Raw genomic sequence first — 14810 nt, 5'->3', positions numbered from 1 at the left:
ACTGGACCTAATGATCAGGGGTCCCTTTACCTTACCTGAAAGATCATCTCACCACTACACCCAGTCGATCACTGCATTCAGCAGGTGAGGGCCTCCTGTGTATAGCAATTTTTCTGGAAGCCTGTTCCATACAATGTAGGAATTGGGCCTATAGTTCTGCACCACTTCCCCTTGGGAATTCCCTCCCCTTGAATATAAGACAGGCGCTGTCCTTTGTTGTATTTTGGCCGCCAACTGAAGATGTTCCTTTTAAGTAAAGATATTTCCCAGTCTCCATCTGTACTGGGGTTATTTTAAAGATGTCTTTGTTGTCTTATTGCATGTAACTTATTTGCCACCCTGGGCTCCATTTTTTGGGGGGGGGGGAGGGCAGGGTATAAGTTTAATAAATGATGATAATAAAGCCTATGGCTTTATTTTTTATATAGTGCGATCAATGTGCGTGGTGCTTTAGAGTAACAACCAGAATGCTAGTTCTCTGCTCCAAGGTGCTTACAATCTAAAATTTGGCATAGAGAAGAGGGGAAGAAGAAGATGAAGGCAAGAGTGAACCAGGTGGGAGGGGGGAGATGCGTTTTGTTCAGTTACACATACAGTACCAGGGCTTAGTTTCAGGAGGAATAGAGGACTAAGCAGTTTTTCCAAAGGCTTCATGGGGGAAAGTTTTGGTTACTTGGAGGGAAGGGAGCAAACAAAGGATTTGAGGAAGTGGTTTGAGAGAGAGGTGTCACTTCCCGTAATTTACTCCAGACTTAGATATAGCTAGACTACTGGGGTGGCCAAATCTTCCCACCTCCCTTGGCCCCCATAAACCGGATGCACTGTATTGAAGGTAAAAGCATATTTTACAGATTATGGTTGGCTTCTTTGGGTCAGTCTTTTAAGTCTTTTTTTAAAAGCTTCATACATCGCCTTGAGTGTCCTTTTAAAAATAAAAGTACTGAATAAAACAATGCATGCTTGATGCAGGAAATATCACTGTGACATCTGTGGTTGTTGCTGTACGTATGAGGCTGGTTTTTTTTAGTCATTTCCAGCCACTTAGGCTTCGATTAAAATAGGCAAAAGGGAACAAGTTTGCATATAATTTGTGCTAGGTTAATTTTATGTATAGGTGCGAATTTAGAAATAATTCTTGTAACTTAATTGGAGATACAGGATATATTATTTGTGTGGATATAAGCCCAATGTGCTTGCTGTGGCTGGTTTGCGGTCTGCTGTCTAGGTCAGGCATCCCCAAACTTGGCCCTCCAGATGTTTTGGGACTACAACTCCCATCATCCCTAACAGGACCAGTGGTCAGGGATGATAGGAACTGTAGTCCCAAAACATCTGGAGGGCCGAGTTTGGGGATGCCTGGTCTAGGTGCAAATGGCTGTCGATCTTAAAGGCTTCACCTGCTCTCCCTTCCTAGGGTTCTGTACCTTTAAACCAGACTTGGACCGGGTAGCTCTCCAAACAGGGCAGGTTTACTCTGCAAAGTAGGGTGCATGGCCCCCCTATATGAGTCAACCAATCCATGTTGGAACTGGGGCAGCACCCTTGATCTCTAGCAAATAGTCACCAGGGCTGCCCTGTGTGAGGCATACAACAGTAGTCCAGCTTTGAGGTTACAAAGGTGCTAACATTTGCTCTATTTATTTTCTTGACCCGAACGGCTCACCTTTGGTTAAAATACAGTCATACCTTGGTTTTCGAACAGCTTAGTTCTCGACCGTACACAGCAAACCCGGAAGTGACTGTTTTGGTTTGTGAACTATTTTTGGAAGCCGAATGTCCGACGGGGCTACCGGTTGGCTGCAGGAGCTTCCTGTAGCCAATCACAAGCCATGCTTTGGTTTTGGAAGTCGAATGGATTCCGTTCGACTTCCAAGGTACACCTGAAGTTTCTTAGTTCGCTGAAAAACATCCGTAAGGAAAGGGTATGTGTTATCTGTTGGGTGTTTTCAGCTGGTTGACCCTGGGGTCAACCAGCTGAGCTTCTAATGGATGAGTGAATCCCATCCATCACGTCAGCAATATCTGAGTACAACGCGGTTATCTGAAGGAGAGGAATCGGGGAAGGATGGGAAGACCTTCTGTGTATTAATGCAGAAGGAAGAGCTGATCTCTCAACGCCTTGTGAACTGGTTGGCTAGCTGTGTCTTGTCTGATGGAAAATCTGCCTGACAAGGAAGAGTTCAGCTGTCACTCTCGCTTAGTTCCAGGAGTAGAAAGAGGTGTGGAACAGCAATTGGGTGGTGGGTGGGAGTATGCCGAGCTGAAACCTGCTGTTAATTTACCAAGGGGTCTCCTAGGAAAAGGGTGGCTTGCTTTTTTCCGGGTGAGGGCTGCATTGACCCACAGTTGACTCTCTGAGGGCCATGTGTCAGAGTGGGTGTGGCCAACTTTATTATTATGATTACTATTATTATTTAATTATAGTTGGGGGTTGTTTTGGAGTGGTCAACAAATATCTTTTCACATCATAGCAGGGACCTATGGGAGTGGTCAGTTACTATTTTTAAATGATTTCATTTTTTTAAAGATAAATGGGGGAGGTTGGGTATTTACCAGTAAGTCAATGAAAACCAATAATAACAATAATAACAACAACAATAAACAGTTTACAGTTATACCCAAATTAAAATGACCACCAACCCCAACTAAACATTTAACCAACACCAACCCGACAAAAACATAACAGAGGAACCAAAATTATAACAATTTAAAACATTGTAAAACATTTTAGCCAGTTGCCCCAACCCAAGAGTTGTTCCAGCAATGTCCCTGCGGTCTCCCAGGAGCCTCTTTTAGCTGTTCAAGGTGAGTCTGGGCTCTGCCCCCTAGGCCAGGTGGAAATGGGCCTTGCAGCAGGGAGAAGTCTTCCTTCCAGCAATTCATGGCAGCAGGTGTGTGGAAGGTCCCTAAGGTTTCATCCAGACTGACCCCCCTTCCCCCCAAAATGCATTTGAGTCAGCCGAGCTACAACTCCCATCATCCCTGGCCATTGGCTGTTCTTGCTGGGGTTGACGAGAGTTGCAATTTAGCAGCATTCACAGTCGTATTGGGTAACTTGTCAAAACACATCCATATCTGTATGATGGTGGAGGCAGGTAGAAAAGGCAGTGAAGGAGCCCTGGAGGTTGCTTCTGCTTTGCATCAGCAAAATGTCAATGCCACTCTGAATTCCCTTCCTCACCAGGCTCTTTGTAAATTTGTTAACCGAACCTTGAATGGACCTCCTCCTTCCTCCCCTCACTACACGCTTTTACCTAGATTTTTGTCTCGTGGATTTCAGTGCCTGTTTTTTTGCCTGGTCAGCTCGAAAGGTTATCCCCGGTCAAAGAGGGAGAGAGAGAGTTCATGTCCCCCCCCCCCCAATTGCTGATGCTTCAATCTTTGCATTTAAAAAAAAAAGCTTTCTGGAGAGCTCTGTGCATTAATGATGATGGCATTTGAAAGCATTTTCTGTTCCAGCACTCAAGTTAGCATTGACCCCTGGAAAAAGGAACGTGCATGTTTGCGTACAACTCTAATGTCATGTGTACAGGCAAATTGTCTCCTCCCTCAATTACGGTAAATCTAAATTGTTCATGGATGCTCATTGCAGGCAGGGAGATTGTGCATGAGACATGGTCGACCCAGTGCACGGCAGCTGTGAAAAAGGCAAATTCCATGCTACAGATCATTCGGAAAGGAATTGAAAACTGCTGATACAGAGAAAATGCCATTACAGTATACAAATCTATGGCCCGACTACTTGGAATACTGTGTGCTGTTCTGGAAAGGTTTAAAACAAAAGCAACCAAAATGACCCAGGGGGTTAATGCGGACTCCTCTATGAGGAAGGGTGGCATCATTTTGGACTTCTTAGTTTGGAGGAAATGGTGACATTGTAGAGGTGTATGAAATTATTCATGGCACAGAGAGAGTGAATAGAGGAAAGCTTTTTCTTCTTCTCTCCTAACGCTAGAACCCATGGACATTCAATGCAGCTGAACGCTGGAAGGTTCAGGACAGATAAAAGACTTCTTCCCGCACCACAGAGTTAAATTGTGGAACTCCCTCCCACAGGAAGCACAGATGGCCCCCAACTTAGATGCCTTTAAAAGAGGATTAGATTAGATGAATTAATGGAGGAGGAGGAGGAGGAGGAGGAGGAGGAGGAGGAGGAGGAGGAGGAGGAGGAGGAGGAGGAGGAGGAGGAGGAGGCTATCAGTACTGACTAGCCACTGTGCTTGTGCACTGTCTCCGAAGTTAGAAGCAGCAAAAATAAGCCTTCCAAGCAACACCAGCTGCTAGAAACTGCAGGACAGGAACATGCTCTGCCTGCAAGCTTCCTACAGGCACCTGGTTGGCCACTGTAAGAACAGGAGGCTGGACTAGATGGGTTGTTGGTGTTATCCAACAGGGTCTTCTTATGTGGTCAAGGACCATGCACTTCGGTGGTGCTACATAAACGAAGTTTGCAAGGTTGCCCCTGAAAGATCCATGCAACTGCGTGTGGTTGGGCCCAATCAGACCTGCCCTTTGATGCCTCTCGCAACTTCTGCCTTTCTGAGGACTCTCCTCTCTGGAGTCACTGACATAGCCAGGGCTTGAATTTGCGCGCTCTGCATTATTTATCGTTTGCCACATCTTGGAATACTCAAGCGTCTCTTTATTAAAAATAGTTTATGGCAAGGACAGCTGGGCATTTGAAACAGCCTGACTCCTTTTTATTAAACCCGTGGAACTTGAAAAGGCTTTTGAAAAAAACAACCCGCACTTCTGACAACATTACAGTGGTACCTCAGGTTACAAACACCTTGGGTTTAAAACAGACTACGCTAACCTGGAAGTAGTACCTCAGGTTAAGAATTTTACCTCAGGATGAGAACAGAAATCATGTGGCGGCAACAGGAGGCCCCATTAGCTAAAGTGGTACCTCGGGTTAAGAACGGACTTCCGGAACGAATTAAGTTCATAACCAGAGGTACCACTGTATGAGTTGTCTGACAATTATGAGGAGATGCACACCTTTTCACCAGTGGGGGCATGCATCACATGAGATTCTCCAACATAATACTTTTGTTGGGTTTCTTAAAAAATAGCTGCCTTGATTTGCCAACAGGAATAAGCTGACAGGCAAAGGCTTTAACCTCAGTTAAAACCTTAAATAGCAAGCAAGCAAGCAAGCAAGCAAGCAAGCAAGCAAGCAAGCAAGCAAGCGTGGTAAGTAGCCAGGGAGAATGGGAGTTGTAGTTCAGCAATATCTGGAGGGCCTTAGGTTCCCCACACCAGATTTGGAAAGCTAGAGGCATATTCCAGGCATAATAATAATAATTTTATTATTTATACCCCACCTATCTGGCTGGGTTTCCCCAGCCACTCTGGGCAGCTTACAGCACATATAAAACATAATGAAACTTCAAGCATTAAAAATCTCCCTGCCTTCAGATGTCTTCTAAAAACCAGATAGTTGTTCATTTCCTTGACATCTAATGGGAGGGCATTCCACAGGGAGGGCGCCGCCACCAAGAAGGCCCTCTGCCTGGTTCCCTGTAACTTCACTTCTTGCAGTGGGGGAGCCTCCAGAAGACCCTTGGAGCTGGACCTCAGTGTCTGGGCTGAGCGATGGGGGTGGAGACGCTTCTCAAAGCCATGCTGGGGGAGGGTGGCTTGGGGAGAGTCCCCGGGGACAGAGAGAGACTTGAAAAGCCACAGCGCCGGTGCCTGAAGTTCTCCAGCACCTTCGCTGCTATTGCCCTCTTCACACACATAATGCACCAATAAAGTTTTTGTTTATTGCTTTGATAGTGTGCCTTTCCTCCAAAGAGCTAAGGGTGATGGCGGTGTACATGACTCTCTCGCTCACCGTATTATCCTTACAACAACCCTTTGAGGTATGTTAAGCTGAGAGTTGGTGACTGCCTAAGGGTCGCCCAGTGAACTTCATGGCTGAGTTGGGCAGGTGGGATTTGAACCCTGATCTTCAAGGTCCTAGTCCAACACTCTATAACTGTTACACTGGCTTAATGCTCATTTTTTGTGCATTTACACAAGGGATGTATTCCCCCTCACCTCTCTTAGAGCTTTTGCAACCGAAGGTTACCTGAGGGGTTGGCTTTCCTTGTATGAACCTGTCCAGTTGCTACCCACCTCTGCCCCAGTGGATAGCCTCTTCCGCTCACCTAAGAGTTGTTTTCTGGCTTAGCGAATTAGCATTTGCGAGAGGAAAGTGACCCCCAAATTCAGCACCGTTCTTCAATTTGAACAATATCTTTTAACATGGCCTTATAGTGTTTATTTGATTCAGTGTATATCTTCCTCAATCATGCTTTTTATATTGTGAACTGCCCTGAGATCTATGAAGGAAGGGTGGTATGCAAATGTTAATAATAATAATAATAATAATAATAATAATAATAATAATAATAATAATAAGTCTCTGTAATCCAGCTCTTGGTTCTGCCAGTGTATGTGAGGTGGGTGGCACCAGAGTTTAACCCTCTTCTGCTGTTCCCCTCTATCTTGGGAATACCTTCTCCCCCGAAACATCTACTAGTTCTATCTTTGGTTTAGGTGCCAGGTGAAAACATTTTCTTTCATTTCATTTCAGGCTGTTTTATGTGCTTGAGGGTTCATGCTGGCACTCTGATCTTACTTTATTGCTCTGCTTTGTCTTGTTTTATTGTAAATCCGTTGACTTGTTTTTAAACTGTGACTTTTATTGTTTTGTCATGAGCTGCTCCAAGAACATTTGCTGAAGAGCATCCTGTAAATATTTCAAGTGAGCGAAACAGAGATGCAGAGGCGGGGGGGGGGGGGAGAGGCGGCCAGAACCCCTGAAGGAAATCGGATGTAGCAAGCCTGGCCAACCAAATCGATTAATAAGGCATTTCCAAAAGGCAAGAACAGGGGTGTTGTTGCAGAAAACAGGAACAGATTGCGCAAAATAGAGGGCTGTTCCTGGTAAACAGTGACAGTTGGGGAGCCTGTGTGACTCACACTTGCCTGCCTTCCCCTTCCAGCATTGTGGAGAGGTGAATGTGTGTCTGAAGCCTCAGCATTGAACCAAGAGGTCTCCGCTGTCTGTTCCAGCATACAACTGATGTTTCTGGACATCTTTTGCTCAGAGTCCTTCTCATTGCCGACTAGTTACTCCCAATGATTTATTTCTGGCACTTACTGGTTATTCCAAGGCACTCCAAGCCATAATAAAATGTTTGGGGTTTCTCTGTTGCTTTACGGCGGATCAACCTCAAACCGATGCCAACCAGTGGCTTTCCAGATCACTGCCAAGAGCTTCCCACTGAGCAGGAGATTCTGTCCGCCCCATGGCCCATTAGCAAAGCTGTCCACAAACCTTCCTTTCCAGAGTCTCTTCAGCCAAACTGAGTTAACCACTTCCCAAGGAAGGGTAGTGTCAGAGGGTCGTCGTGGCTACTCTAGAGTAACTCCGCTTGGGCCCAGTTTGTCTTTAAAGACTTCTATTGTGCATAGTATTTACAGTGCAGAGATAGCTTAAAACATGACCTCTCAGTCCGAACCAGAATCCGGCAATGGTGTATGTCTGTTCCTACGCCAGCAAAGTAGTCTGGGCACCCCAAAACGCCTCCCCCTTGACCTGCGTCGTGGTGCTCTCCTCAACTCTTGCGCCGGAAGGAGCGATGCCCTCTCAGCCTTCTCCTGGTCAAAGCGGTGTAAAGGCTCTCCAACATCCTTGAGCCCTTGCCTATATCTCTCCTCCCCTGAGCTTTCCCATTGTTCCGCACGCTGGCTTCTCTCTCCCTCCGGGTCTCTCTCTTCCCCCCTGGCTGCTTCAGACCCACTGCTGCTCCCTGTGCTTGGCGAAGTGGACGTTAGGATGATGGGGGCTGGCTCCCTGTAGGGAGTCACCCTTACAGGTGTTGCTGATCTATTTCTGATCTTGGGAGAGCTACATCAAAAGTTAACGTGACCTGGAAACTCTCTTGAAATTCCGAGTGTCTGTTCTGACCATTATACAGCAAAGGACAGGTGACGGCAGAGTCTCCCCATCTGAGTAGAGTGGCCTGCTCACTGTGTAACCGCGTTGTACTCATCTAGGGTGCCCATGAGTCAAGGCCGGATTTCTGTGGGTATCATTCCCAAAATAGGGCCCCACTTCTTCCCCAAAGTAACACATGAAATAAAGTAGCACAAAGTAAATCATACAGTATCTTAGCAAATTTATTATGGCATAACTTTTTGTGGACTAGAGACAATACTAGGGGTGGGGACACCACCCACCCAACCAACCCATGGCCTCAATTCCAGGGGTCCTGAATCAGCTTGCCCTGCCTTGGGCCAACCTAGGGACCACTCACTGTGCCCTGGATCCAATCCCAAAGAAGTCTCTTAAATATACAGCTGGAAAAGGGGGTCAATTCTACACCACCCAGAAAGGAGAGTTGGGCACCGGCTCCTACTTTCTTTTGGAAGATGAAGCCAGAGGTCAGGGTAGGTCTCAATTTAAAAGTGCTTATATTTATGTTTAGAGTTCTATACAGCTCAGGACTGCATTACGTCAAAGACTGCCTTTCCCCATATGAACCAGCCCCTGTGATCTTCATCAGATGTCCTTCTCTGTGTGTTCTACCTGAGGGAGTGTGAAGGGAATGGGCCTTTTCAGTGGTGGCCCCCTCATCTGTAGAAGGCTCTCCCAAGGGAGACATGCCTGGTGCCATCCTTGTCCATCTTTAGGCGCCTAGCTAAATAATGTTGTCTCTTACGGTGATTCTCACCTCTTGGTGGAGTGGGCCACACTTGTTCATATTAATAAGTTGCTGTATGAGCATTTTATAGGTTCTATATTGTTCCTCGCTCTGATTCCCCACACACCCACCTACCGGTTTTAAATAGCTTTTTATGTGTTGCATTTTTACCTTGTCAAGTTGCTTTGAGAATTTTTACTGTATAAAGCGACTAATAAATGCAGGTAACAGTGAATAATGACAATACTCTTTGCATGCCTGGGTGTGGGGGATAAAGAGGGATGCATCACTGTGACAAAGCTAGCCTACTGCACAAAAGATAGCATTCATAATCATTCTTCTTCCAGTTTTTGCCACATGAATGCCATATGGCCCTTAGAAGGCAGTCCAGAATGTGGCCCTCGGGCTAAAAAAAAAGTTCTGCCTCCCTGCTATAGCTCTAAGCGGGTGGCTGTGTGGGTGTTGGAACAGGACTGCCCATCTCTTACTGTCTCTTTCTTGCCTTTGGGCAGTTTGCCAGCAGGTGGAATGGACCAGTCATGAATGGTGATGCCTTTTGTCAAGATCCTCCCTCCCAGCTTCCCGACTGGAGGGAATTCTGTGAGCTGCACGCCCAGGCTGCTGCAGTGGACTTTGCTCAAAAGTTCTGCCAGTTCCTGAAGGAGAATCCACACTACGACACCCCCGGGGCAGAGACCTCCTTCTCCCACCACTTTGCCGCCAACTTCTTGGACATCTTCAGCTTGGAAGTCAACAGGGTGTTCGTTTCCAATTCCCCCACCAAATACAACATCGTGCCATTTGTCGGGCTTCAAAACTGCCACATGCCTTACGGACAGGACCTCCTGCCAAGGAAGGAGCAGGCCTCTACGGAGTCCCTCGACAGCATGGACAACCCCGTCTCCTCCGGCAGGTACCTGAGCCAATCGCAGCAGGTCCAGGCCCGCAAGGTCTCCTCCTACGGCCAATCCCGGAGTTCGGAGGATGTCTCCGTCCACTCCACCTCCAAGCCGAAGTTCAAGAAAGGCTTTTCCCTGAGGAATATGAGCTTGTGCGTGGTGGATGGCATGAAGGAGATGTGGCACAGGAGGTCTTCTCCGGAGCCCGGTGCAGAAGCCACGCAAAGCAGGCGGTCCGACAGGGAACACTGCCCTCCCGGGAACAAGGAGCATGGCGATTCCAGGGAGAAATGGACCCACAAGCTGCGCCTTTCGAAGGGGCAGTCTTCCAAGGTGGATCTGCTGGACATTCAGAGGGAAGGGACCCTCCGCTACATGGTCGCTGACGATACGAACTGTGTGGGGAGCTCTCAGTGGCAAAAGTGCCGGTTGTTGCTAAGGAAAGCTGTGAAGCTGGAGGGAGAAAAGTTCCTTCTCGAGTTTTTCGTTCCTCCCAAGGTAAGGACTTCCGTAGCTAAAACCTGTCTTTCATATGCATGTGTTGGGTTGGTTTGTTTGCTTTTATTTCAATGGGGTGAGCGTTAGGTTGCGGGTGCAGAGAAGCCAGCTAACCAGAGGACAGAGATTGGGAAGGGAAAGCTGAATGTTTCCTCTGCACTCAAAGTGAACTTTTCCCCCTAAGAAGGCCACTTCAGGAATCGTCATTCTGTAGTCCACTTCCAGTGAAATGGATTGTAGTGTATCTGAGTCTTCTTCTGTGGCAATCACTCATAGTCGAGTAAGATTGACTTCCATGAACATGCTTTTAACAGTGAGTCCATAAGTGACTGCGGAGGCCAATTCTGGATCCACACACCCTTCCACATTGGGGACATAGGTTTCTGGGTGGGAGTTGATCATGGTGAGGGTTTGCCAAGCATGCCTTCCTCTTAGCATGTTTCTCCCTTGCGTCCTGAGATCGAGTTTCTTCAAAGCCCATGACACCTTTGCTAAAGGCTGTTCTCCACTTGGAGCGCTCACAGGCCAGTGTTTCCCAATCGTCAGTGTTTATACAACATTTCTTTAGATTTGCCTTGAGAGAGTCTTTAAACCTCTTTTGTTGACCACCAGCATTATGCTTTCCATTTTTAAGTTTGGAATAGAGTAGTTGCTTTGGAAGACGATAATTAGGCATCCGAACAATATGACCAGTCCAACGAAGTTGATGTCGAAGAATCATTACTTCAACATTGGTGATCTTTGTTTCTTCCAGTACACTTGACATTAGATCACCTGTCTTCCCAAGTGATGTGTAAAAATTTTCGAAGACACTGTTGATGGAATCTTTCGAGGAGTTGGAGATGGCACTTATAAGTGGTCCATGTTTCACAAGCATACAGTAAGGTTACTTGGGTGCCAATTTTAAATAGTAGTTCTTACAATGACCAGCTGGCATAGAAACAGCTTGGGGGAAGGAAGTGCCTGATAGAGCTGGCTTTTCAGCTGAGCTCATGGAACAAGCCCCTTTTGTCATCTCTCCCACAGCCCGATGGAATGACTGACCATGGAGGCAGAGCATAGCCATTGTGGCTAGCAGGCCATTGACAGCCTTCTCCTCCATGAATTTGTCCAATCCTTTTTAAAAATCCATCCAGGTTGGTGGCCATCACTGCCTGCTGTGGGACTGATTTCCATAGTTTAACTAAGCGCTGCATAGCTTTGTATTATTTTTCGTTCACATTCTATTGTTTTGTTGATGCTCTTTGCCACTCTGGGCTCCTTTTGGGATGAAGGATGGAACAGAAGAACCCTAATGAAATCGATAAATAATACATAATCCTGTATACTGAGTCAGGCCCTTGGCCAGTGTTGTTGGCTCAGAAGGCCGTGGTTCTGCAAGGTCCCAGGCCACAGTCTCTTCCAGGGCTGGAGATCCTTTTACTGGAGTATTGAGCCGGTTGCTCCCTTGAGTATCCGGGGCACATTTCCTTCCTAAAAGGCTGCATGTAAAAGCAAAAGGAATTACTGCCAGCCAGGCTGGTGCTTTGTCTTTTGTTGAATCCTTTCCTGTCTTATTTTTTCCACATCTTGTGTGTGTGTGTGTGCGCGCACACACACACACACACACACTTTATTATCCTTAATTGATTGTCTCTCTTTAAAAGTCTGGGAAGCGGCAGTAGATAAGAAGCTTGTTCATGCCTCCCCCCCCCTTTGTAGCTTGTTTCCAGATGTCATTTTCTCTCACAATTGCTCAGTTATATATGCCTAAAAGTTTCCCCTTCCGCCTACACAATAACCTGGTGCCTTCCAGTTTTGGACTACAACTCCCAAGAGTCTCAGTCAGCACAGTCATGCTATGTGACTTGCGAAAGGAGGTCCAGTTTCTTGTAGCACTACAAGCTAAGCAGGTCTGAATCTAGTCTGGCACACTCTAGTCTGGGCACCATGGTGCGTAAGGATGCCTTCCTTGGGTGTCCCCAGGCAGGAGGCCTTGGACCCTGTGCAAATGTTGTTTGGCCAATCCCTCTGGCTTCTGTGATTTCAGTAGGCATCTGTTGCCCACATGTTCAAGTACTGTATATATTTTTAGCCAGAGAGCTGCCCAGGGAATTCCAGTGTGGCCTTAAACATGTGGGAGGCAAATCTAAGCAATGATAAAAATAACAGAAACAATAGGGGCTAGCAGCTTGCTTTTTTAAAAAAAGGAAAACAAAAGTTAGGATTTTCAGGGGAGCTGAATTCTGTTGTTGTTGGAGAAGGGTTACAGCTCAGTAATGGAGCGATGCTTTGCATGCAGAAAGGACCCAAGTTCGATCCCCGATGGCATCTCCCAAGTGGAGAGAGCTGCTGTGTGAGAGATCCCTGTCTGGAAACTCTGGGGAGCTGCTGACCGTTGGAGTAGACCAGGGCTATGCAATGCAGAGCTAGACAGACCCTTGATCTAATTCTGTATAAGGAAGCTTCCTATGCCCCTATAGCCTTCCGGTGCCTTTCCACACACCCTGCAGTTTCTCTTGGTATAGAGAAACCGCTCTGTGACCGCAGCGGCTTATTTGCTGCTGATTTGTGGAGCGTGTTTCCTTTTTGGCCATTCTCTGGATTTCTTGCTAGACCAGCTGTTGTGACAGCTGGGTGTGAAACAGACAGCAGCCGTACGCTGTTTCATGCTTGCAGCCTGTGTGCCTGCTCTGGGTTCAAGCATAGCCTTGCACGAAACCTTCCCTCGCTCACCACGGCGGTCTCTGTAAATTGAGCCGGAGGGAATTTGTCACTCTCCAGGGGGGACCGGACAAGGGCGCATGGAAAATCCCATTTCGGTGAAACCCTTTTATGGTGCCTGCTCTCCGGGTGTTGCCAAACAAGCAAGAGATCTTGTTTCCATTCATTCCCTTCTAAACTTTCTCCCATCCCCAAGGAGGAGGTCGTGGACAGGTTGCTTAAAGCAGCTCTCTGGGCCAGTGCTTAATTTATCCCTAAGAAAAGAGAAGTTTGGACTGAAGCCCCATTCCCTCTTTCACGTGCATGCACGCACGCACCCCTCCTCACACACACACTTTGCTAAACTGGGAGCCCTTTCCCCTAAAAACTCTGTTACTTTTGTTTTCCTACTACTTTGATGCTTATGCTGAAACCTACCTACCCACCAGAGTGGTGCATGCTTTGGTTATCTCCCACTTGGACTACTGCAATGCACTCTATGTGAGGCTACCTTTGAAGGTGACCTGGAAACTACAACTACTGTAATGCAGAATGCGGCAGCTAGACTGCTGACTGGGAGTGGCCGTCGAGACCACATAACACCAGTCCTGAAAGACCTACACTGGCTCCCAGTACGTTTCTGAGTACAATTCAAAGTGTTGGTGCTGACCTTTAAAGCCCTAAATGGCATCGGCCCAGTACACTGAGTTCCAGATCCAAGGAGGGCCTTCTGGCGGTTCCCTCCCTGCGAGAAGTGAGGTTACAGGGAACCAGGCAGACGGCCTTCTCGGTAGTGGTGCCCTCCCTGTGGAACACCCTCCCATCAGATGTCAAGGAAATACACCATTACCTGACTTTTAGAAGACATCTGAAGGCAACCCTGTTTAAGGAAGTTTTTAATGTTTGATGCTTTATCGTGTTTTTAATATTCTGTTGGGAGCTGCCCAAAGTGGCTGGGGAAACCCTGCCAGATGGGCAGGGTGTAAATAATAAGTTGTTGTTGTTGTTGTTGTTGTTGCTGCTGCTGCTGCTGCTGCTGCTGCTACACTCAAGCAGTTCACAAGAAAGCATGGGGGCGGGAAACAACTGAAAGTATAAATACATTGAGCAAAGTGTTTTCTACTAGGAGCTCCTTGCGGTACTCGTCGGCTCTGCCTAACCCTACCAACCTCTCCACCCTCCACTGCGTCCTGGCTTCTTGCAGATCCAGGATTGTGATGCGGCTCCTATGAAGACTGTGCGATGACAACCTTACACTTCTATGTATATAGAAAGACATACTATCTCCCTGTGAAAGACATTTCAAAACAGTTTTCACAATATTTTCATACTAAATGAGTGACTTCCTCTGACCTAGCAGGTGAAGATGTAGTGGATTGTTCAGTGGCATCGGTGTAAAACATTTTTCTGTTCTAGGTGGCAAAAGCTTTCCTCTGGCAACTTGGCCAAAGTGTCACATGGGGGCTCTTGTCACAGTACTTGCCGATGAGATTGATGTGCCCCTGATTAAGAGGAATCACAGAATCCCAAAATTGTAGAGTTCGAAGATATCTATTTCATATTGTCCAGGGTTCTAGGTTCTCTATTTCCTGACTGCTGTTGCATATAATTGACTGTGAACCAGTTTGGCCAGGGGAGATGCAAAATGTCCTGGCGTTACAAAACGTTCTACTTGACATTGCAAAAAGAAAAGGAGTGACATGTCTGGTTGCTGCTTTCAGTAGCACAGTAGCAGCGCTGTATGTCTTGTGGGCAGGGCCGTCTTAAACGCCCCTGGCGCTGTGGTGCGACGGATCCCTCCTGCGCCCCCCTGCCCCATTTCCCAGCGTGGTGGGCGGGCGGGCGCAGCATGGCTGCCACAGGCACTGCTGCTGCGCGGCGGGCAGGCAGGCACAGCGCGGTTGCCATGGGCGCAGCTGCACAGCGGACCGGCCGGCCAGCGGGCGGGCACAGCTCGTGGCACTCCCCTGGCGGACCGGCGCCGTGGTGCCCTGCGCCACCCAGCCTGGCCGTAGGGCCGGCCCACTGAACA

The 14810-nt window shown here is 47.4% G+C and overlaps 1 protein-coding gene across 1 annotated transcript in view; it reads left to right on the top strand.

The window, feature by feature from the left end:
• Positions 1-14810, top strand: part of SH2B2 (SH2B adaptor protein 2) — a 47594-nt gene that overhangs the window by 15434 nt on the left and 17350 nt on the right. Inside the window, exon 2 of the mRNA XM_035139936.2 lies at positions 9212-10096. Coding sequence (XP_034995827.2) covers positions 9239-10096 — 858 coding nt within the window. The 5' untranslated portion in view covers positions 9212-9238. The remainder of the gene's footprint in view (positions 1-9211; positions 10097-14810) is intronic.

This window comes from Zootoca vivipara, chromosome 15 (assembly GCF_963506605.1).
Source record: "Zootoca vivipara chromosome 15, rZooViv1.1, whole genome shotgun sequence".
Classification (NCBI taxonomy): Eukaryota; Metazoa; Chordata; class Lepidosauria; order Squamata; family Lacertidae; genus Zootoca; species Zootoca vivipara.
This window is presented reverse-complemented; position numbering and strand designations above follow the sequence as displayed.